Raw genomic sequence first — 24026 nt, 5'->3', positions numbered from 1 at the left:
CCTCAGCAAACTAACACAAGAACAGAAAACCAAGCACTGCATGTTCTCACTTATAAGTGGGAGTTGAACATTGAGAACGCATGGACACAGAGAGGGGAACAACACACACCAGGGCCTGTTAGGGGGTGGAGGATGAGGGGAGGGGACTTAGAGGACAGGTCAATAGGTTCAGCAAACCACCGTGGCACATGTATACCTATGTAACAAACCTGCACGTTCTGCACATGTATTTTGTTTTTTGTTGTTGTTTGTTTAAGAAGAAATAAATAAAATTATCCAATCTGTGAAAAAAAAAAAAAAAAAGAAAAAGAAAAAGAAAAAAAAGTAGGGAAGCTGAGAGTGCAGCCTTCAGTTTGTAGCTGAAGGCCTGAGAGTCCCTGGCAAACCACTGGTATAAGTCCAAGAGACCAAAGCTGAAGAACTTGGAATCTGATGTTTGAGGGCCAGAAGCATCCAGCACAGGAAAGATGAAGGCCAGAAGAGTCAGCAAGTCTGCTCTTTCCCTCTTCTTCTGCCTGCTTTATTCTAGCCTTGCTTGCAGCTGATTCGATGGTACCCACCCAGATTGAGGGGGGTTGTGCCTCTCCCAGTCCACTGACTCAAATGTTAATATCCTTTGGCAACACTCTCACAGACACACCCAGGAACAATAATTTGCATCCTTCAGTCCAATCAAGGTGACATTCGATATTAATCATCACAGTTGCTGTTACTTTTGAGGACTTAGCCATAAATTATTTGCCAAGACCAGTATCAAGAAGAGTATTTCTTAGGTTTTCTTCTAGGATTTTTATTGTTTGAGGTCTTACATGTGTGAGATGGTACCTCATTGTGGTTGGTTTGCATTTTCCAGATGATCAGTGATGTTGAGCATCTTTTCACGTATGTGTTGGCCATTCATATATCTTCTTTGGAGAGTTTCTATTGAAGTCCTTTGTCCATTGTTAAATTGGATCCTTTCCTTTCCTTCCCTTCCCTTCCCTTCCCTTCCCTTCCCTTCCCTTCCCTTCCCTTCCCTTCCCTTCCCCTTTCCCTTCCCCTTTCCCTTTCCCTTTCCCTTTCCCTTTCCCTTTCCCTTCCCCTTCCCTTCCCTTCCCTTCCCTTTCCCTTCCCCTTCCCTTCCCTTCCCTTCCCTTTCCCTTCCCCTTCCCTTCCCTTCCCTTTCCTTCCACCTTTGCTATGAGTTGCTAGGAGTTCCTACATATTTTGGCTAGTAACCCCTTATCAGATATATGATCTGCACATATTTCCTCCCATTCCATAAGTTGCCTTTTCACTCTGTTGATTATTTCCTTTGCTGAGCAGAGGCTTTTAAATTTGATATAGTTCCACTTATTTGTTTTGCTTTCATTGTCTGCGCTTTTGTTGTCATGTCTATGCAAGAAGTCATTGTCAAGACCAATGTTATGAAGCTCTTCTTCCATGTTTTCTTCTAGGAGTTTTATAGTTTCAGGACTATGTTTAAGTCTTCAATGTATTTTAATTTGATTTTTGTGTTAGATGTAAGGTAATGGTCCATTTTTTTCTTTTGCCTGTGCATATCTAGTTTTCCTCACTCTGTTTGTTGAAAAGTCTATCTTTTCCCTGTTGTGTAAGCTTGGAACCCTTGTTGAAATTCATTCAACTGTTTATGTGTGGGTTTATTTCTGTGTTCTCTATTCTATTCCACTGGTCTATCTTTATACCAGTACCCCACTGCTTTGATGACTGTAGCTTGTAACATGTTTGAAATCAGGAAGTGTGAGGACCCCAACTTGGTCCTTATTCCTCAAGATAGTTTTGGCTATCTGGGGTCATTTGTGGTTCCACACAAATTTTAGAATTTTTTTTTTTTATACTTCTGTAAAAAAAAAAATGCCATTGAAATTTTGATAGGGATTTCTATGGTTCACTTTGGGCAATATGGAGATTTTAACAATATTAAGTCTTCTACTCCATGACCATTGGATACATACTCATTTATTTGTGTCTTTAATTGCTTTCATCAATGTTTTCTTTCTTTCTTTTTTTTTTTTTATTTTTTTTGAGACAGAGTCTCACTCTGTCACCAGTCGCCAGGCTGGAGTGCAGTGGTGAGATCTCAGCTCAATGCAACCTATGCCTCCTAGGTTCAAGCGATTCCTCTGCCTCAGCCTCCCAAGTAGCTGGGACTACAGGAACGTGTCACCATGCCCGGCTAGTGTTTTGTGTTTTAGTAGAGACAGGGTTTCATCATGTTGGCCAGGATGGTCTCAATCTCCTGACTTTGTGATCTGCCTACCTTGGCCTCTCAAAGTGCTGGGATTATAGTCATGAGCCACTGTACCTGGCTTCATCAATGTTTTCTAATTTTCAGTGTACAAGGGTTTTGAGAGCCCTCAGTTCAAATTGGGGCTTCAGCACCAGCGCAGCTAGCAACAGCCTTACCCTTATAGAAATGAAAGAGAGCTGGACATGGATGTTTACAGTGTGCCTTTCAGGGGATATTTCTTTTACCTGGTGGGTGACCTAATGCCTAGTTGTCCGATCATTTGCCAAGGAGTCCCTCACGTGGGAAACTTGTTTGTATTGGCAGACACTCCTGTGGCTCTTGTCTGACCAGTGTTTAGTTTATGCCTGGCTGACCATTGTCCCGGTGCTGGAAGCTAGGCCTTGTGTTCCAGGAACAACCCAGTCTGGGGCAGCCCCTGCTTCTTCAGATGGAAAATGTAAATTCAATACACCACCATGATAAGAAATAAGTTCAAATATTTTTACTTAGAGATCCTGCAAGAGGGTGTAATAGGTTAGGAGGGCAGTCCTTCATCCCTGGGTGACATGAAGCAGGAAGGAAGAGTCAGGCAGAGAGATTAAAAAAAAAAAAAAAAAAAAAAGGATATGTAAGGAAATGGAGTTTGAGTCATTTTAAGCTCACAGGCAAATGCTTGAATGATCTGTTTAAAGGAAGCAACAGGAAAGTGGGAAACCCACTCTACTAGGCAAGAGAAGATGCCTGTAAGTTCTAATGTATGGCTACTGCCTTAGTCCATTTGTATGTGATATAGATCTGGGAAGTGTGTTAAGGATGACTGAGCCCTGCTTTTGGACTGAGAAAGTTGAACTTATATTCAAAATGAAAGCAAAGGCAGCATATAATTATAAGAATTTACTGCAAGTCTTTCATCTCCTTCATTAATGTTATTCCTTAGTGTTGTGTTCTTTTTGATGCTACTTTAGATGAGATAATTTTCTTCATTTTTTGGGATTGCTTGTTGTTCCTATATAGAAATGCAACTGATTTTTGTATGCTGCAACTTTACTTTTAAAAATTTTTTATCTTGTAACTTTACAGAACTCATTTATTAGTTCTAATAGTTTTAAAAAATGGTGCACCTAGGGTATGTAAGATAGTGTCATCTTCAAATAGGGATAGTTTTACTTCTTCCTTTCCAATTGGGATGCCTTTTCTTTCTTTTTCTTGTCTAGCTGCACTGGCTAGGACCACTAGTATTAAACATTAAGTAGAAGTGATGAGAATGGGCATCCCTGCCATGTTCTTGATTTTACAGAAAAAGCTTTCAGTTTTTTGCCATTGAGTATGATGTTATCTGTGGGTTTTTCATGTATGGACTTTATTATGATGAGGTATTTTTCTGCTGTTCCTTTTTTGTTGAGAGTTTCTTTTTAAATCATGAATGGATGTTTAATTTTGTCAAATGCTTTTTCTGCATATTTTGAGATGATCATGTAATTTTATTCTTGTTCTGTGAATATGGTGTTTCACATTGATTTTAGTCTGTTGAATCATCCTTCAATCCCAGGAATAAATCCCACTTTGTTGTGGCATATGATCCTTCTAATGTGATTCAATTTACTAGTCTTTTGTTGGGGATTTTTGCATGTTAATTGGTGTAATCAGCTTGTAGTATACTTTTCTTGTGTTGTCTTTGTCTGGATTTGTTGTCAGAATAATACTGGCCTTCAAAATGAGTTTGGAAGTGTTCCCTCTTGATCAATTTTTTTGGAAGAGTTTGAGTGGGATTGGCATTAATTATACTCTACATGTTTGGTAGAATTCACCAGTGAAACCATCTGGTCTTGGGCTTTTCTTCGTCGGGAGGTTTCAGATTACTGATTCAGTCTCTATACTAGCTATGGGTATGCTTAGGCTTTCTATTTTTCATGATTTAGTTTTGGTAGGTTATATGTTTCTAGGAGTTTGTCTGTTTATCTAGTGTTTCCACTTTGTTGGTCTATAATTTTTCATAAGTCTCTTAAGATTCTCTTAATTTCTGTCATTATTTGTAATGCTTTTTCTTTCCTTCATGGTTTTATTTATTTGAGCTTTTTCTCTTTTTTTCTTAGTCTAGCTAAGGTTTTGTCCAATGTTTCTTTTCAGAAAACCAACTCTTACTGTTGTTGTTTTTCTTATTGTATTTATTTCTTCTCTAATCTATGTGATTCCTTTCTTTCTGGTTACTTTGGGCTTGGTTTGTCCCTCTTTCTCTAGTTATTTTTTAAAATAATTTCAACTTTTATTTTTGATTCAGGGGGTACATATACAGGTTTGTTACATGTCTCTAGTTCTTTGAGGTATAAAACTAAATTGTCCGAGATCTTTCTCCTTTTAATTATATGCATTTATTGCTATGAAATTCCTCCTTAGTACTCCTTTTGCTATATGCCATGAGGTTTGGTATGTTGTATTTTCACTTTCATTTGTTTTGAAATATTTTCAAATTTCTTTTTTGAGCCAATGGCTATTTGAGAATATTGTTTAATTTCCACATTTTGGTAAGGATTCCACTTTTCCTTTTGCTATTGATTTCTAGTTTCATCACATTGTCATCAGAAAATATATTTGACATAATCTTAATCTTAAATTTGTTGAGATTTCTTTTGTGCTCTAACCTGTGATCTGTTCTTGGCAAAAGTCTGTACTACCTTGACACAGGATATGCATTCTGCTGTTGTTGGGTGGAATGCTTTGTTGTGTATATGTTGGGTTCATTTGGTCTATAGGGTTGTTCAGATCCTCTGTTTCCTTATTGATCTGTCTGGATTTCCTATCTAGTGTTGAAAGTGAAATATTGACACCTGGATGATCTGATGTTGGGGGCATGTAGACTTATAATTGCTATATCATCCTGGTGGATTGACCCTTTTATGAAATGTCCCTATCTGTCTCTTGTAATGGTTTTTGACTTAAAGTCCATTGTGTCTTTTTAAAATATGACCACCTCTTCTCTCTTTTGTTTGCTATTTTCATGGAATATTTTTTTCCATCCCTTCACTTTTAGACTATGTGTATCCTTAAATCTCAAGTGAGTTTCTTTCAGGCAGCATATGGTTGGGTGATGATTTTTTAAAAATCCATTTAATCACTTTATATCTTTTAATTGGTGAACTTAATCCATTCACATTTAAAGTAATTATTACAGGAAAGGATTTACTATTACCATTTTGTTACTCATTTTCTGTTATATAATAGTTCTTTTATCTATCTTTTTATCTCTTGCTGTCTTCCTTTGTGTTTTGTCAGTCTTTTGTATTGAGATGCTTTGATTCCTTTCTGTTTTTCTTTTATATAAGTTCTATAGGTACTTTTTCTGGTTGCCTTGGAGATTACATAAGACATTTTATAGTTATGATAGTTTAAGTTGATAACTTAAATTTAATCACATACAAAAATGCTATACTTTTACATCTTCCTTTTCTTATTATTGTTGTCACAATTTACATCTGTTCATATTATGTACCTTTAAGCTATTGTGGTTATAGTTATTTTAAATAGTTTTGTCTGTCAACTTTTATATTTGAATGAAAAGTGATTTAACTACCACCATTACAGTAATACAGTATTCCATATTCATCCATATATTTACCTTTACCAATGACTTTCATATTTTTCATGTTATCATGTTGCTGTTTTGCATCCTTTCATTTCAATGTGAAAGACTTCCTTTGGCATTTCTTGTAAGGCAGGTCTAGTGGTTATTAACTCCCTAAGCTTTTGTCTGAGAAAGTCTTTCTCTCTCTTTCATTTTTGAAGGAGAGTTTAGCTGGGTCTGTTATTCTTTGTTGGCAGATTATTTTTCAGCCTTTTGAAAATATTGCCCCATTCCTTCCTGGACTGCAAGGTTTCTGCTGGAAAATCTACTGATAATCTTGTGGAGGTTCCCTTGGACATGATGAGTTGCATTTCTCTTTCTGCTTTTAAAATTCTCTTTGACTTTTGACAATTTGATTATATTTTAGTGTGGATTTTTTTTTGCTTCATTTTAATTTGGTGATCTTTGAGCTTGTTGAATATGGATCTCCATTTCCTTCTCCAGATTTGGGAAGCTATCAGGCATTATTTATTTAAATAGGCTTTCTGGTCCTTTCCATCTCTCTTGTCCTCAAACTCTCATAATGCATAAGCTATTTTGTTTAATGGTGGCCCATGAGTCCATTAAGACTTTTTCATCTTTTTCATTCTTTTTCTCTTTTTTCCCCTTAACTGGTTAATTACAAATGACTTGTCTTTGGTGAATTTTTTTTCCTCTTTGATCAAGTCTGCTGTTGAACCCTTGTAGTGAAGTTTTCAATTCATTTATTATATTCTTCAGCTCCAAAATTTGTTTTTAAAAAATTTAAAAAATCTTTTTATTGATATCTGTAAAGATAAAAAATTTTTTGTTAATTTGCTTATGCATCATTTTCTTGAGCTTGTAGAGCATCTTTACAACAGCTGTTTTAAATTCTTTGCCAGGTGATTCATATACCTCTGTTTGTTTAGACTAATTTCTGGAATTTTATTTTGTTCGTTTCTTTTTTTTTTTTTTTTAGAGACAGAGCCTCGCTCTGTCCCCCAGGCTGGAGTGCAGTGGCGCGATCTCGGCTTACTGTAAGCTCTGCCTCCTGGGTTCACGCCGTTGTCCTGCCTCAGCCTCCTGGTTAGTGCCCGTCACCTCGCCTGGCTAATTTTTTGTGTTATTTAGTAGAGACAGGGTTTCACCGTGTTAGCCAGGATGGTCTCGATCTCCTGACCTCGTGATCCACCCACCTTGGCCTCCCAAAGTGCTGGGATTACAGGCATGAGCCACCGCACCTGGTCTTATTTTGTTCATTTCTTTGGGCTATGTTTTCCTGTTTTCTTTGTGTGTCTTGTGAGTTTGTGTTGAGCTATATGTACTGAAAGAACAGACCTTTTCTTTTCCTGTGGACTAGCTTTGGACAGTAGAAGACCTGCATCAATCAATCAGATGGGAGAGTCTCTGTAGCCTTTTTTGAGGGGATGGGAGAGATTCATCTTTTCTGGGCCTGGCCTGCGTATGTAATTTCTCGGTTAGAAAGTCTTGCCTTTTTCTTTTTCAGGAATTTATAATCTCTTTCTTTCCCTGGCTGTAGCATTGCAAGTTCTCTGGTTCTACAGCAGCAATCTCCATTATTTGCTTTTTCTCAGCAGCCATCACCATCCTAAGTATCTTGGCTCCCTATTAGCACCTTGAGTCAGGTGAGAAAGATACCAGTTTCTTGGGCAGCTCTCCACAAAGCTGGAACATTAGACAAATATTCTACTCCTCTTCTTCACTCCTGAGGGAAAAGTCTCAAGTTTTGCATCTTTTCCTTACTGTGCCAAACCATGTTAACTGCAAGAAGCCACCCTTTTGCCCCCTGATCTTCATTGTTCTCACTATCTCTCAGATATCCAGTCTCTGCTAGCTCTATCAGCACTTCAGATGGATGACACAGAAACCAATTCCTCTGGTAGCTCTTCAAAAAGTTAACATTGGACTCATATTCCACCCTCTTTTTCTTCCAAGGGAATTGTTGCAAACCAGGATATTCTCTTCCAGGTGCTGAGCTGTGCTGGCTTTGGGGAGGAACTAATGTGGTAAAGTAAAATAGATCTCCTTATCTGTTTCAATGTCGCTGTTTTTGGATTTGCACCCACCTGCGATATTGCAACCTCTTAAATGGATCATATAATTCTTATAAAGGTGTTTTGTTTCACATATCGTCATTAAATTGGCATTTTTGTGGGGAAGCAAGGGTGGGGACTTCCTATTCTACCATCTTGCTAATGTCACTTGAGTGGATCTTTTTGCCTTTCTGTTCAAACATTTCTTTATCCTTGATAAATAAGAGCAATAACTTTATTAGCATATATCTCAATATTGACCATTTTGTTTTTGTTTTCGAGATGGAGTTTCACTTCGTTGCCCCAGACTGGAGTGCAGTGGCCCCATCTTTGTTCACTGCAACCTCCGTCTCTTGGGTTCAAGTGATTCTCCTGCCTCAGCTTCCCACGTAGCTGGGATTACACATGTGCACCACCACACCTGGCTAATTTTTGTATTTTTAGTAGAGATGGGGTTTTGCCATGTTGGCCAGGCTAGTCTTGAACTCCTTACTTCAAGTGATTTGCCTGCCTCTGCCTCCCAAAGTGCTGGGATTACAGGCATGAGCCACCATGCTCAGCCTCAGTATTGACCATTTTGAATCAATTTTCCCATTATGTGCTCTTCCAATGTGTAGGTTTGATTCTTCTTTTTTCACAAAAGTTTTTTTGAGTAGTATTTTAAAATATTTGCTCTGTTTCATTTTTTTCTAGAACTCTATGTTCAAATGTCATATTCCCCTTGTTTATAGCTATTGTTTAGAAGGGGGCAAATGGCAATTTAATTTATAAATATTCTCTCTAATCCTTAAGATTTTTTGATTTTTTAAATGACTTTTCTTACTTCTATTCCTCTTTAAAGCACTAGGATGTGGGGAGATATGGGACTACTGTGTTTTCTGCAGTTTCTTTTTACCCCAGTGCTCTCTCCAATTTCACTTTAGTTTCTGCAGTAGCTCTATTTTTTTCTTCTTTTTTGAACACTGCCATATTGCTTTATTCTCTGCTGATTTTCTAAATACCTCCTCCCCGAGTTTCTGTCTTGTGTTATTGCTTTATAGGATTGTTGGCTTCATCCAATTTTCCTTTTTTAAATTAATGAGAAAATGTTTGGTCACAGTTTTCTTCTGCATTATTACTAGTGAACGTACTTCATCTTTTATTATTTTTTTCTGTACTTTTTTTTCTTATGATATCGTTGTATGATTCCTATAGAGGTTTCTTTTTATTTTATTTTTAATATATTTTTATTTCAATAGCATTTGGGGTACAAGTGGTTTTTGCTACATGGATAAATTGCAGTGGTGGAGTCTGAGATTATAGTGCACTCATCACCTGATTAGTGTGCATTTTATCTAATATGTAGATTTTTATCCCTTTCCCTCCTTCCACCCCCCTCACTTCTGAATCTGCAATGCCTGTTTTACCACTCTATATGCCTTTGCATACCCATAGCTTAGCTTCCACTTATAAGTGAGGACATACGATATTTGGTTTTCCATTTATTAGTTATTTCATTTGGAATAATGGGCTCCAACCTCATCCAAGTTGCTGCAAAAAAACATTTTATTTGTTTTTTATGGCTGAATAGTATTCCATGGTGTATATATACCACATTTTCTTTATTTCCTCATCAGTTGATGGGCATTTTAGCTTGGTTTTGTATCTTTGCATTTGTGCATTGTGCTTTGATAAAAATATGTATACAGGTGTCTTTTTATATGATGACTTATTTTCCTTTGGATAGATACCTAGTAGTGGGATTGCTGGATTCAATGGTAGAACTACTTTCAGTTCTTGGAGAAATATCCATATTGTTTTCCATAAAGGAATTGTGTGTTCCTACCAGCAATGTACAAGCTGTGTATAGCAGTGTACAAGTGGTACTAATTTGTATTCCTACCAGCAGTGTACAAACCTTCCCTTTTCAATAAAGTTTTTTTTTTAAAAGTTATTCATTATTGTCAGAACTGAATTTTTCTTTGATCAGTTAATTACAGGAGGTTCATTTTGGAAGAAGCGTAAGGGTGATTTCTTTGTTCTGATTCAGGATTTCGTATTAAATGTGATTAGCTATTACCTTGCACCAGCCTATGGCAATAGGTCAAACTTTTTCTCTCTGCTAACCAGAGTCAGCATGTTTCCTGGAAATTTTTATTGTCTCTGGAATTCCTTGTTTAGTTTTGCCTTCTTTGTCTCTGGGATCAAACCAAGTCCAGGAACTTCCTTTTGACAGTTGACTCACACCCTTTACTATTATAGTAAATAAAGGTTATATTCCTTCCTTCTAAGAATTGTGTGTTAGTGGGCTTTTTTTCCTGTGAGATTTTAACCACTGTGAGCACTCTCTTTGTATTATCTTGTCTCTTCTCCCTTTTTTACCCCTCCCCTGTAACTATCTACTCCCTATCCCCCACCATAATTCTTTCTTTTCCCAGTTTGGTTGCAATTACACCTAATTCAAAAAGGTGTGGCTTGGGTTCTCTTAATTTCCCTAAAAATAGAGTTTGCTTTCTCTTTCTCATTCTCTGTCTCGTTCTCTCTATGTTTCTCTCTATGTCTCTCTCTCGAGGGTGAATTCTAGCAAGACAAGGAGGGACTCTGTTTTTATGTTGTGATGAGCAAGTCAAAAATCTAAATGTATTGACCAATTGATGCTCTTCCTGAAAATTCCTCCTTTTGTGATTTCAGATACCTTTAGAGTGCAATAGGCAAATCATCCAGAAGTGAGGAAAGAAGCCTTAGTAATTGTATAGAAGAGTTTGGCCTCTTGTAGACAAAGTCATTGAGGACCTAGCCCCTTATTCTCTTTCCAGATTAATTTTTGGTCACATGAACCAGATACTTCAGCCATACAGTACTCCTTAGAGTCTTTCCAAATGAACCACACTCATTTTTGTTTTTCTATTTTGTTTGATTAATTTTTTAAAAATAATTTCAACTTCAATTTAGATTCAAGGGATACTTGTGCAGGTTTGTTACATGGGTATATTGCATAATGTGGAGTTTGAGGTGTGATTGATTCCATCACCCAGGGAGTGAACATAGTACTGAACAGGTAGTTTTTCAACCCTTACCCCACTCCCTACCTCCCTGCTGTAGCAGTCCCTGGTGTCTATTGTTGCAGCTTTATGACTGTGAGTACCCAATGTTTAGCTCCCACTTATTAGTGAGAACATATAGTGTTTGATTTTGTGCTCTTACATTAATTTGCTTGAGATAATGGCCTCCAGTCACATCCATGTGGCTGCAAAGGGCGTGTTCTCATTCTTTTTTATGGCTGTCTAGTATTCCATGGTGTATATGTACCACATTTTCTTTATCTGGTCATTGTTGATGGCGACTGGGTTGATTCCATGTCTTTGCTATTGTGAATAACACCATGATGAACATACAAGTGCATGTGTATTTTTGGCAGAACAGTTGATTTTCTTTTGGGTATATGCCCAGTAATGGGCTGTTGGGTTAAATGATAGTTCTGTTTTAGATTATTTGAGAAATCTCCAGACTGCTTTCCACAGTGGCTGAACTAATTTACACTCCCACCAACAGTGTATAAGCATTCCCTTTACTCCACATCCTCACCAGCATCTGTTGTTTTTGACTTTCTAATAATGGCCATTCAGACTGGTGTGAGATGGTGTCTCAGTGTGGTTTTTGATTTGAATTTCTCTGATATTGGCCTGTAGTTTTCTTTTATCATTGTGTCTTTGGCATATTTTCTGTTGGGGGATGCTGGCTTTGTAGAATGAGTTAGAGAAGAGTCCATCCTGCTCAATATTTGGGAATAGTTTCAGTAGAATTGGTACTAGCTTTTCTTTATACATCTGGTAGAATTTGGCTGTGAATCCATCTGGTCTGGGGCTTTTTTTGACTTGTGGGTTTTTAAATTACTGATTCAATTTCAGAACTCAATATTGGTCTGTTCAGGGTTTCAATTTCTTCTTGATTCAATCTTGGGAGATTGTGTGTTTCCAGGAATTTATCCATTTACTCTAGGTTTTCTAGTTTGTGTGCATAGAAGTATTCATAATAGCCTCTGAGGATCTTTTGTATTTCTGTGAGATTTGGTTATAATGTCACATTTGTGTTTTTTATTATGTTTTTTGGATCTTTTCTCTTTTTTTTTCTTTGTTAATCTCACTAGTGGTCTATCAATCTTGTTTATTCTTTCAAAAAAACCAACTTTTGGTTTTATTGATTGTATAGACTTTTGGGTCTCAATTGTATTCAGTTCTGCTGTGACATTTGTTAACTTTGGGGTTAGTTTGTTCTGCTAGCTTTGGGGTTAATTTTTTCTTGTTTTTTTTTTTGTTTGTTTGTTTTTGTAGGTATGTGTTAGGTCATTAATTGAGATCTTTCTAACTTTTTAAGGAAATTGTTTAGCATTATAAACTTTCCCCTTACTACTGCTTTTGCCTTATCCCAGAGATTTTGATATGTTGTGTCTCTGTTTCCATTTATTTCAAATAATTTTTTGACTTCTGCCTTAATTTCATTGTTTATCCAGAAGTCATTCAGGAGTGTTTAATTTACGTGTAATTGTGTGGTTTTCTGAGATCTTCTTGGTATTTATTTCTGTTTTTGTTCTACTTTGGTCTGAGAATATGGTTCATATAATTTTGATTTTTTTGAATGTATTGAGATTTGCTTTATGGCTGAGTATGTGGTTGATCATGGAGCATGTACAATGTGCAGAAGAGAAGTATGTATATTCTGTGGCTGATGGTTAGAGTATATTGTAGATGTCTATTAGGTCCAGTTGGTCAAGTATTGAATTCAAGTCCATAATTTCTTTGCTAGTTTTCTGCCTTGATGATCTGTCTAATGCTGTTAGTGGGGTGTTGGAGTCTCCCTCTATTATTGTGTGACTAAGTCTTTTTGTAGGTCTAGAAGTACTTGTTTTATGAATATGGGTGCTCCAATATTTACTGCATATATATTTTGGATAGGTAAGTCTTCTGGTTGAGTTACATCCTTTATCATTAGGTAATGCCCTTCTTTGTTTGTTTTTTTCCTGTTATTGGTTTATAGTTTGTTTTATCTGATAGGAGAATAGTGATCCTTGGTCTTTTCTATTTTCCATTTGTGTGACAGAACTTTCTCCACCTTTTTACTTTGAGCCTATGGGTGTTGTTACATGTGAGATGGGTCTCTTGTTTTATCCAGTTTGCCTCTGTGTGCCTTTTAAGTGGGGCATGTAGACCATTTGCATTCAAGGTTAATATTGATATGGGCAGTTTTGACCCTATCATGAAACTGTTAGCTGGTTGCTTTATAGTTTCTATTGTGTGGTTGTGTGGTAGTTCTATATGGCCTGTAAACTATGTACTTAATTGCCACACTCACATTCTCACATAGGCCTTTGCAAATTATACCCTTGGCTTGAAGCAATCTTTGTCTACCTTCCTATCTGGTTAACTCCTGCTCATCTCTTCAGCTTCGGCTTAGATATTACTTGTTTGGGAATATTTCCTGACACCTCTCTTCCTTCCCTCTGGTCCAATGTGCTTGCCTTATCATGGTACTTACCATATATGGCCTGTTTTTCAGTGTCTTCCCAAAATAGACTGGATTTCATTGAGGGCAGGAATAGCATTTGGTTTACCATTCTATCCCCAGCACTCAAAACATTGCCTGGCCCATAGTAGGTGCATAATAAATATTTGATGAATAAATCTTCACTGCCTATTTCAAAGTGCACTTTATTGTGTATTAACCAATGAATGACTGATATGTACTGAAATTCTGGACAATATGTGTGTTCAGTACTGGAATTACTATTAAAATATTCTTTTTAGTATTTTTGTCTTCATAAGAGTTAAAGTACTCATATTTTGTGTTTCAAATATCTTAATAGTTGACTGAAAAATGTCAAACCATAGATGGTCTAAGCTCCATGAGGCTAGAGATTTTTGTTTGTTTTTTTCACTTTGAATCCCTATCACCTATAAAAGTGCTTGGTACATACTGGGCACTCAAGACATGTTTTCTGAATGCACAAATGAAAATATGGACTAAAAGTGCTTCCTTAAATATTGTGAACTATATCTGTCTCTTGTCTTACCTAGTCCTGGCCCTGTGGGGCTTAATTGAATATGTGAAGGTCTATTGAATTCCTCTCCACAAAAAGAGGACTTCAGTGTAAACATAGCACATATTTTCTGGGTAGAATTGGGGCAGCTAATGAGGGTTTTTGTGCCCTAGTGAAAAGTCTACTACAGTCTTGATCTTAGGGGCTTGAAATCACAAAGACCATCTTCTCTCTCACTCACCCTAAAGTGAAATGTGATAGCCTATAAGTCCTGCCTTTGTAGAGTTTGATCAGTCTCGGTGTTAAAGATGCCTGGGCAATAACGAGTCACTGTACATTAGGAAAATTTCTGTGATAAAACGTGAGAGATAAAAACCAAAGTGCAGTAAACAATATGACCTAAGATAATTAAGAAAATAGAACAGAACCTCCAACAATTATAAACTATAAATTGGAAAACTCGAACATCAGCACAGAGATTTGGGAAGTTATAACATCCATGAAACAAGAACAAGATGCTCTGGAGAGAACACAGTCAGGAAAAAAGAAAAGGGTTCCTGGAAATAATAATAAAAAAAATCTGACAAACCAAAACATTCAATAGAAGGGCTAGAAGATTAAGTCAAGAGACTCTCAGAGAAAGTAGAATGAAAAGAAAGACTCAGAACATCAGAGACTAAAGATAAAATAAAGGGCCAACTGGCAGATCCAAAATTTAACGTAAGACTATTTTCTAGATGAAAGAACAGAAAAAAAAAAAAAGAGGAGAAAATTATAAAGAAATATCAGGAGAGAACTTCCCCAAATCTTCCAATTGAAAGAGTCTCCTGAATACTCAGAAACAATGAATGAAATAAGATCAACACCTCTAAAATTACAAAACAGAGAGGATAAAGAGAGGAATTTAAAGTTTTTAGAGAAGAGAAGTGAGCCACTTACCAAGAAATGAAAGACGAACATCAGATTTACCATTAGCAACACAGGATGCCAGAGTACACTGGAGTGATCCCTTCAAATAACTCTCAACCTAAAATTCTATATTGTGTCAAACCATGAGATAAGTGTGAAGGCAAGATAAAGACATTTTCAAGCAGAAAGCCTCATAACTTTTACCTCCCATGATCTTTTCCTTATTAAATATGTTTAAGATGTGCTACAACAAAGCAAGAGAATCAATTAAGAAAGGGGGTGGCATGGGGTGAGGAAACAGTGACTCCAGTCCAAGAGAGTAATTAAAGAAAGTTCCAGGATGCAGCTGAGCAGCAGACCTGGCAAACAGCCTTGAGTAGGTGAGACCATGAAGCCCCATATAACAAAGTGCACATTTTCCTCTGCAGACTTATGTACATACCATTTATTCATTTTCAACTTTTAGAATCAATCTTTAGACAAATAAAAAGGATTTAAGTTTGGCTACAGAAAAGAACCCAAATGTTTTAAACCTCTATAGTGAAATAGAAAAAAAAAATTCAAAGGATAGGTTGGAGGGCGAAGTGAAGAGGGGGTAAGGGGTGGGTAATAACCTCATCTTACCAATTAGGGAGTGTTTATAATTGATGAACTGAAACAAAACAAAACAGCCTTCTGTATGTTACTTAGAGTTGCAGAAATAATAATTAAGGAAATTAAACTGGATATGCCTATATTTTTAGAAGGGGAAAAAGAAAGTGGAGAAGTGAAGTTAATGACTTAAATCTTCATCTGATTTGGAAAAGGTCTAATATTTATAAATCCAGAAATGGTAATATATATACATAATTTACAGTTTTTGGGGTAACCATTTGATGTACCTTCTGAAATTTGAGAGTAATTTTCTCTGGGGAGTGAGACTGTGGCTGTGGTGGTGGAAGTAGGGGCATGAAGAGTCTCTTGCTTTACTAGATAAGCCTTAATGTAGTATTTGATTTTGTAACTCTCTGCATGTATTGCTTTGATTGAAAACATTAAAGGTACTTTTCACATAGTCCCATATTTCTTGGAGGCTTTTTGTTTCTTTTTGCTCTTTTTTCTCTAAATTTCTCTTCTCATTTCATTTTGTTCATTTGATCTTCAATCACTGATACCCTTTTTTCCACTTGATCAGATCAGCTACTGAAGCTTAGGCATGTGTCACGTAGTTCTCGTGCCATGGTTTTCAGCTCCATCATGCCATTGAAGGACTTCTCTACGCTGTTTATTCTAGTTAGCCATTCATCTAATCTTTTTTCAAGGTTTTTAGCTTCTTTGCGATGGGTTTGAACATCCTCCTTTAGCTCGGAGAAGTTTATTATTACCGATCATCTGATGCCTTCTTCTCTCAACTCGTCAAAGTCATTCTCCGTCCAGCTTTGTTCTGTTGCTGGCGAGAAGCTGCATTCCTTTGGAGCAGAAGAGGTGCTCTGATTTTTAGAATTTTCAGCTTTTCTGCTCTGGTTTCTCCCCATCTTTGTGGTTTTATCTACCTTTGGTCTTTGATGATTATGACATACAGATGGGGTTTTGGTTTGGATATCCTTTCTGTTTGTTAGTTTTTCTTCTAACAGGACCCTTAGCTGCAGGTCTGTTGGAGTTTGCTGGAGGTCTACTCCTGACCCTGTTTGCCTGGGTATCACCAGTGGAGGCTGCAGAGCAGCAAATATTGCAGAATGGAAGATATTGCTGCCTGATCCTTCCTCTGGAAGCTTCATCTCAGAGGGGCACCCAGCTGTGTGAGGTGTCAGTTGGCCCCTACTAGGAGGTGTCTCCCAGTTAGGCTACTCGGGGGTCAGGGACCCACTTGAGGAAAAGACCAAATCTATGTCTGATTGGTGTACCTGAAAGTGATAGGGAGAATGGAACCAAGTAGGAAAACACTCTTAGGATATCATCCAGGAGAACTTCCCCAACCCAGCAAGGCAGGCCAATGTTCAAATTCAGGAAATACAGAAAATGCCACAAAGATACTCCTTGAGAAGAGCAACTCCAAGACACATAATTGTCGGATTCACTAAAGTTGAAATGAAGGAAAAAATGTTAAGGGCAGCCAGAGAGAAAGGTCGGGTTACCCACAAAGGGAAGCCCATCAGATTAACAGCAGATCTCTCAGCAGAAACTCTGCAAGCCAGAAGAGAGTGGGGGCCAATATTCAACATTCTTAAAGAAAAGAATTTTCAACCCATAATTTCACATCCAGCCAAATTAAGCTTCATAAGTGAAGGAGAAATATAATCCTTTACAGACAAACAAATGCTGAGAGATTTTGTCACCACCAGGACTACCTCACAAGAGTTCCTGAAGGAAGCACTAAACATTGAAAGGAACAAATGGTACCTGCCACTGAAAAAACATGCCAAATGGTAAAGACCATCAGTGCTAGGAAGAAACTGTATCAACTAATGAGCAAAATAACCAGCTAACCTCATAATGACAGGATCAAATTCACACATAACAATATTAACCTTGAATGTAAATGGGCTAAATGCTCCAATTAAAAGACACAGACTGGCAAATTGGATAAAGAGTCAAGACCTATCAGTGTGCTGTGTTCAGGAGACCCATCCAACGTGTAGAGACACACATAGGCTCAAAATTAACAGATGGAGGAAGATCTACCAAGCAAACGGAAAACAACAAAAAGCAGGGGTTGCAATGCTAGTCTCTGATAAAACAGACTTTAAACCAACAAAGATCAAAAGAGACAAGGAAGGCCATTACATAATAGTAAAGGGATCAATTCAACAAGAAGAGCTAACTATCCTAAATATATATGCAGCCAATACAGGAGCACCCAGATTCATAAAGCAAGTCCTTAGAGACTTACAAAGAGACTTAGACTCCCACACAATAATAATGGGAGACTTTAACACCCCACTGTCAATATTAGATTCTGTCAATCAGTGAGACAGAAAGTTAGCAAGGATATCCAGGAATTGAACTCAGCTCTGCACCAAGTGGACCTAATAGACATCTACAGAACTTTCCACCCCAAATCAACAGAAAATACATTCTTCTCAGCACCACATCAGACTTATTCCAAAATTGACCACATAGTTGGAAGTAAAGCACTCCTCAGCAAATGTAAAAGAATAGAAAATATAACAAACTGTCTCTCAGACCACAGTGCAATCAAACTAGAACTCAGGATTAAGAAACTCACTCAAAACTGCTCAGCTACATGGAAACTGAACAACCTGCTCCTGAATGTCTACTGGGTACATAACAAAATGAAGGCAGAATAAAGATATTCTTTGAAACCAATGAGAAGAAAGACATAACATACCAGAATCTCTGGGACAGAGTTAAAGCAGTGTGTAGAGGGACATTTATAGCACTAAATGCCCACAAGAGAAAGCAGGAAAGATCTAAAATTGACACACTAACATCGCAATTAAAAGAACTAGAGAAGCAAGAGCAAACACATTCAAAAGCCAGCAGAAGGTGAGAAATAACTAAGATCAGAGCAGAACTGAAGGAGATAGAGACATCAAAAATCCTTCAAAAAATCAATGAATCCAGGAGCTGGTTTTTTGAAAAGATCAACAAAATTGATAGACTGCTAGCAAGACTAATAAAGAAGAAAAGAGAGAAGAATCAAATAGATGCAATAAAAAATGATAAAGGGGATATCACCACCGATCCCACAGAAATACAAACCACCATCAGAGAATACTATAAACACCTCTGTGCAAATAAACTAGAAAATCTAGAAGAAATGGATAAATTCCTGGACACATACACCCTCCCAAGACTAAACCAGAAAGAAGTTGAATCCCTGAATAGACCAATAACAGGTTCTTAAATTGAGGCAATAATTAAAAGCTTACCAACCAAAAAAAGTCTAGGACCAGATGGATTCTCAGCCAAATTCTACCAGAGGTACAATGAGGAGCTGGTATCATTCCTTCTGAAACTACTCCAATCAATAGAAAAAGAGGGAATCCTCCCTAATTCATTTTATGAGGCCAATATCATCCTAATACCAAAGCCTGGCAGAGAGACAACCAAAAAAGAGAATTTTAGATTAATATACCTGAAGAACATTGATACAAAAATCCTCAAATAAAATACTGGCAAACCGAATCAAGCAGCACATCCAAAAGCTTATCCACCACGATCAAGTTGGTTTCATTGCTGGGATGCAAGACTTGTTCAACATATGCAAATCAATAAACGTGATCCATCATGTAAACAGAACAAAAGACAAAAACCACATGATTATCTCAATAGATGCAGAAAAGGCCTTCGACAGAATTCAACAGCCCTTCATGCTAAAAACTCTCAATAAACTAGGTATTGAGGAGACGTATCTCAAAATAATAAGAGCTATTTATGACAGACCCACAGGCAATATCATACTGAATGGGCAAAAACTGGAAGCATTCCCTTTGAAAACTGGCACAAGACAGGGATACCCTCTCTCATCACTCCTATTAAACATAGCATTAGAAGTTCTGGCAAAGGCAATCAGGCAAGAGAAAGAAATAATTAGGAAAAGAGGAAGTCAAGTTGTCTCTGTTTGCAGGTGACATGTTTGTATATTTAGAAAACCCCATCGTCTCAGCCCAAAATCTCCTTATGCTGATAAGGAACTTCAGCAAAGTCTCAGGATGCAAAATCAAAGTGCAAAAATCACAAGCATTCCTATACAAGAATAATAGTCAAACAGAGAGCAAAAATCATGAGTGAACTCCCATTCACAATTGCTTCAAAGAGAATAAAATACCTAGGAATCCAACTTACAAGGGATGTGAAGGACATCTTCAAGGAGGACTTGAACCACTGCTCAACAAAATAAAAGAGGGCACAAATAAATGGAAGAACATTCCATGTTCATGCATAGGAAGAATCAATATTGTGAAAATGGCCATACTGCCTAAGGTAATTTATAGATTCAGTGTCATCCCCATCTCAAGCTACCAATGACTTTCTTCACAGAATTGGAAAAAAACTACTTTAAAGTTCATATGGAACCAAAAAAGAGTCTGCACTGCCAAGACAATCCTAAGGCAAAAGAACAAAGCTGGAGGCATCATGCTACCTGACTTCAAACTATACTACAAGGCTACAGTAACCAAAACAGCATGGTACTGGTACCAAAACAGAGATATAGATCAATTGAACAGAATAGAGCCCTCAGAAAAAATACCACACATCTACAATCATCTGATCTTTGACAAACCTGACAAAAACAAGAAATGGGGAAAGGATTCCCTGTTTAATAAATTGTGCTGGGAAAACTGGCTAGCCACATGTAGAAAGCTGAAACTGGATCCCTTCCTTACACCTTATACAAAAATTAATTCAAGATGGATTAAAGACTTAAATGTTAGACCTAAAACCATAAAAACCATAGAATAAATCCTAGGCAATACAATTCAGACCATAGACATGGGCAAGGACTTCATGACTAAAACACCAAAAGCAATGGCAACAAAAGCCAAAGTTGACAAGTGGGATCTAATTAAACTAAAAAGCTTCTGCATAGCAAAAGAAACTACCATTAGAGTGAACAGGCAACCTACAGAATGAGAGAAAATTTTTACAATCTACCCATCTGACAAAGGGCTAATATTCAGAATCTACAAAGAACCTAAACAAATGTACAAGAAAGAATCAAGCAACCCCATCAAAAAGTGAGCAAAGGATATGAACAGACACTTCTCAAAAGAAGACATTTATGCAGCCAACAGACACGTGAGAAAATGCTCATCAACACTGGCCGTCAGAGAAATGCAAATCAAAAACCACAATGAGATACCATCTCACACCAGTTAGAATGGCGATCATTAAAAAGTCAGGAAATAACAAGTGCTGGAGAGGATATGGAGAAACAGGAACACTTTTACACTGTTGGTGGGACTATAAACTAGTTCAACCATTGTGGAAGACAGTGTGGCAATTCCTCAAGGATCTGGAACTAGAAATACCATTTGACCCAACCATCCTATTACTGGGAATACACCCAAAGGATTATAAATCATGCTGCTATAAAGACACATGCACATGTATGTTTATTGTGGCACTATTCACAATAGCAAAGACTAGGAACCAACCCAAATGTCCAACAATGATAGAATGGATTAAGAAAATGTGGCACATATACACCATGGAATACTATAAAAAGGATGAGTTCATGTCCTTTGTAGGAACATAGATGAAGCTAGAAACCATCATTCTGAGCAAACTATCACAAGGACAGAAAACCAAACACTGCATGTTCTCACTCATAGGTGGGCACTGAACAATGAGAACACTTGGACACAGGGTGGGGAACATCACACACTGGGGCCTGTCATTGGGTGTGGGGAGTGGGGAAGGATAGCATTAGGAGATATACCTTATGTAAATGACAAGTTAACAGGTGCAGCACACCAACATGGCACATGTATACATATGTAATAAACCTGCACGTTGTGCACATGTACCCTAGAACCTAAAGTATGATAATAATGATAATAAAGTAAACATTAAAAGTACTTAAATAAGGCCGGGCGCGGTGGCTCAAGCCTGTAATCCCAGCACTTTGGGAGGCAGAGAGGGGGCAGATCACGAGGTCAGGAGATTGAGACCATCCTGGCTAACGCGATGAAACCCCATCTCTACTTAAAAAAAAAAATACAAAAAACTAGCCGGGCGTGGTGGTGGGCGCCTGTAGTCCCAGCTAGTTGGGAGGCTGAGGCAGGAGAATGGCGTAAACCCGAGAGGCGGAGCTTGCAGTGAGCTGAGATCTGGCCACTGCACTCCAGCCTGGGCGACAGAGCGAGACTCCGTCTCAAAAAAAAAAAAAAAAAAGTACTTAAATAAAAAAGAAACTAGTATAATGTAAACACTTGATACATGACAGCCATTATTGTATTAGTAAGGGGGCAGGGAAATAATCCAGAATTATATTAGGTGTTGTTATGACAAAGTATTTGAAGCATGGATTTTTGGCTAAGTTTGAGTCCTGGCTCATGGATGTATATGGTTGACCTTGGCAATGCTCAGGTTCTTATCTATAAAATGGGGATGACAATAGTATCCACTACACATCGTTGTTAGGAAGATTCTATGTAATATTCCATATAAAACTCTTAGCATAATGTTGGGCCTATTATAAAGATAATAATAAATATTTCTTATTTTATTCAGTATTATTAGTTTTAGAATAAATCTGGTTTCAAGGAACAAAGGACCTACATGTGGCTCCAATTTTACTGTAGGTATTAACAAGCTTTGTGACACAGAATAGATAATTTCAATTGCTCACAGCATTGTTTCTCTTTAAAAAAATAGTTACAATCCTATCTGCTCCTATAACTTTAGAATCAATTGCAAAAGTTAATGGAGCCTTTAAGAATAAAAACTTTAGCAATAATCCCGGGGGAGGAAAGGTGGACTCTGCAGCTGATAAAGCTCTTATATATAAGTATTCAGAGTGGAACTTTCTGTAGGCTTACTCCTGAAATAGATACGGGCTCACAGTCCCTTATCCAAAACTTTGGAGCCAGATGTATGTAGAAATTCAGAATTTTCTGGTTGCAGAAAGACAATATGGTGTCTGCCATTTTATTATGTAATATCTCCAGTGACATCTGAGAAAGTACCCTGTAATCAAACACATTCATGTTTTTATATTAGAAAATATTAATTCACAAGTATTAGGCAGGCTTTAAGAAGCCATCATTAAATACATATCATTCCAGGTCAGATATTGCTGCACAAATGGGTTCAAGTCAGATCAGGTTTTCCCATCAAGTAGGTTTTGAAAAAACTTTGCATTTTCTGTGCTTTTTTGTATTTTGAAGTTGTATTGAGCATTTGAGGATCTGTCCAGCCATCCCATATACTTTTGTGATTTTCTTTCCCATATACTTTCGGAAAGTTCACTTCTTTGGTACATGGTTCTGAAATGAGAAGATTATATTTAACAGTAATGATGAAACAGCCATTTTAGTGCCAGACATTTGAGGCTGCAAAATCATACACTAAAAGTACTTGGGGGAACTATTTTTGAATTTTAAAAAATAATTGTTGGAATGAGGTTTATGGTTATTTTTGTTGTTGTTCTTCTCCTACAGGAAAAGGAGCCTGTGGATTTCTTAGTCAAATCTCAAGTGGATAGAGAATTTCAGTTCTTTGACCACAATCTGATGGAATCCATTAAAATGGGTGATCCCAAAGTTCATGAATTCCTTAGGGTACTTGCTCTCTGCCACACTGTAATGTCAGAAGAGAATAGTGCAGGTAAGTGAAAAATATGTCTGAATGGTGAGCCTTGTTTTTGTTTTTTAAAATTGAAACTGATATTAAATTTGAAGGATTTACAAATTAAGCATTTGAGCAGTGAGTTTTGTTTTTTGTTTTTGTTTTTTAACACAGAAATTGATGTTAAATTTGAAGGATTTTCAAGTTAAAGATAGGACATAGTTTATATCTCATATGTTTTGAAAAATTGTGGAGAGATTTAAATGAAAAAGGAAAGAAATAAGGACAATGGAAAAGTGAGGACCCAAATATGCTAGTCAAGGGATGACATTGTTCTTACAATTGAGCACCACATTTGACCGTGAGCTTCTGGGTAGCCAGGACAAATAGCGAAATAAAATTGAGTCACATATCTCTCATTATTAGTATGCATTTATAATAGATGCAGATGACCTTCAGGCATATGCTTAGAATGAATTTTTCCAGTAACAGAGATAAATTGCCTTGATATTAGAATAGTCTTATTTAGTCTCCATTATGAGAAAGTCCTCACACTTGTGAGATGGTTGTTTGGAACTCAGGGTTCATAGGATAGAACAAAACCAGCTGGGCCACTTAACATTTTGAAGCTGTGAGACAGGTAGATAATGGTATAGTGAACTGGCTTCTTGCCCTAGTTGAACCTAATCTATTCCATTTACATGTTTTCCTCAGCCCACTAATTCTTCCTACAAGGTCTTTGGTTCTTTCTCAAATCTGTTTAATTTTATATCTCAATTTTGTTTCTTAAAATCTGTTAAATATATTGCATGTACTGTTTCTGATACTTCCAATATCTAATTTTTTTTTCAGATCTTATTCTGTGTTGTTTCTGTTGGTTCTTAGGCTTTCCTTGTTGTTGTTTTATACTTTTCACTGTGAGCTGACCATTTTACTTTGAACTTAATTTATATAAAGTTTTTGGGTCCAGTCGGTTCCTCCAGAAAGGATTTACATTTGCTTCAA

At 37.1% G+C, this 24026-nt stretch overlaps 1 protein-coding gene across 1 annotated transcript in view; it reads left to right on the top strand.

Moving 5' to 3' along the window:
• Window positions 1–24026, top strand: part of ATP8B4 (ATPase phospholipid transporting 8B4 (putative)) — a 264877-nt gene that overhangs the window by 160859 nt on the left and 79992 nt on the right. The window contains exon 15 of the mRNA XM_025390477.1: window positions 22895–23060. Coding sequence (XP_025246262.1) covers window positions 22895–23060 — 166 coding nt within the window. The remainder of the gene's footprint in view (window positions 1–22894; window positions 23061–24026) is intronic.

The sequence above is a fragment of the Theropithecus gelada genome, chromosome 7a (genome assembly GCF_003255815.1).
Source record: "Theropithecus gelada isolate Dixy chromosome 7a, Tgel_1.0, whole genome shotgun sequence".
NCBI classification, from domain to species: domain Eukaryota; kingdom Metazoa; phylum Chordata; class Mammalia; order Primates; family Cercopithecidae; genus Theropithecus; species Theropithecus gelada.
This window is presented reverse-complemented; position numbering and strand designations above follow the sequence as displayed.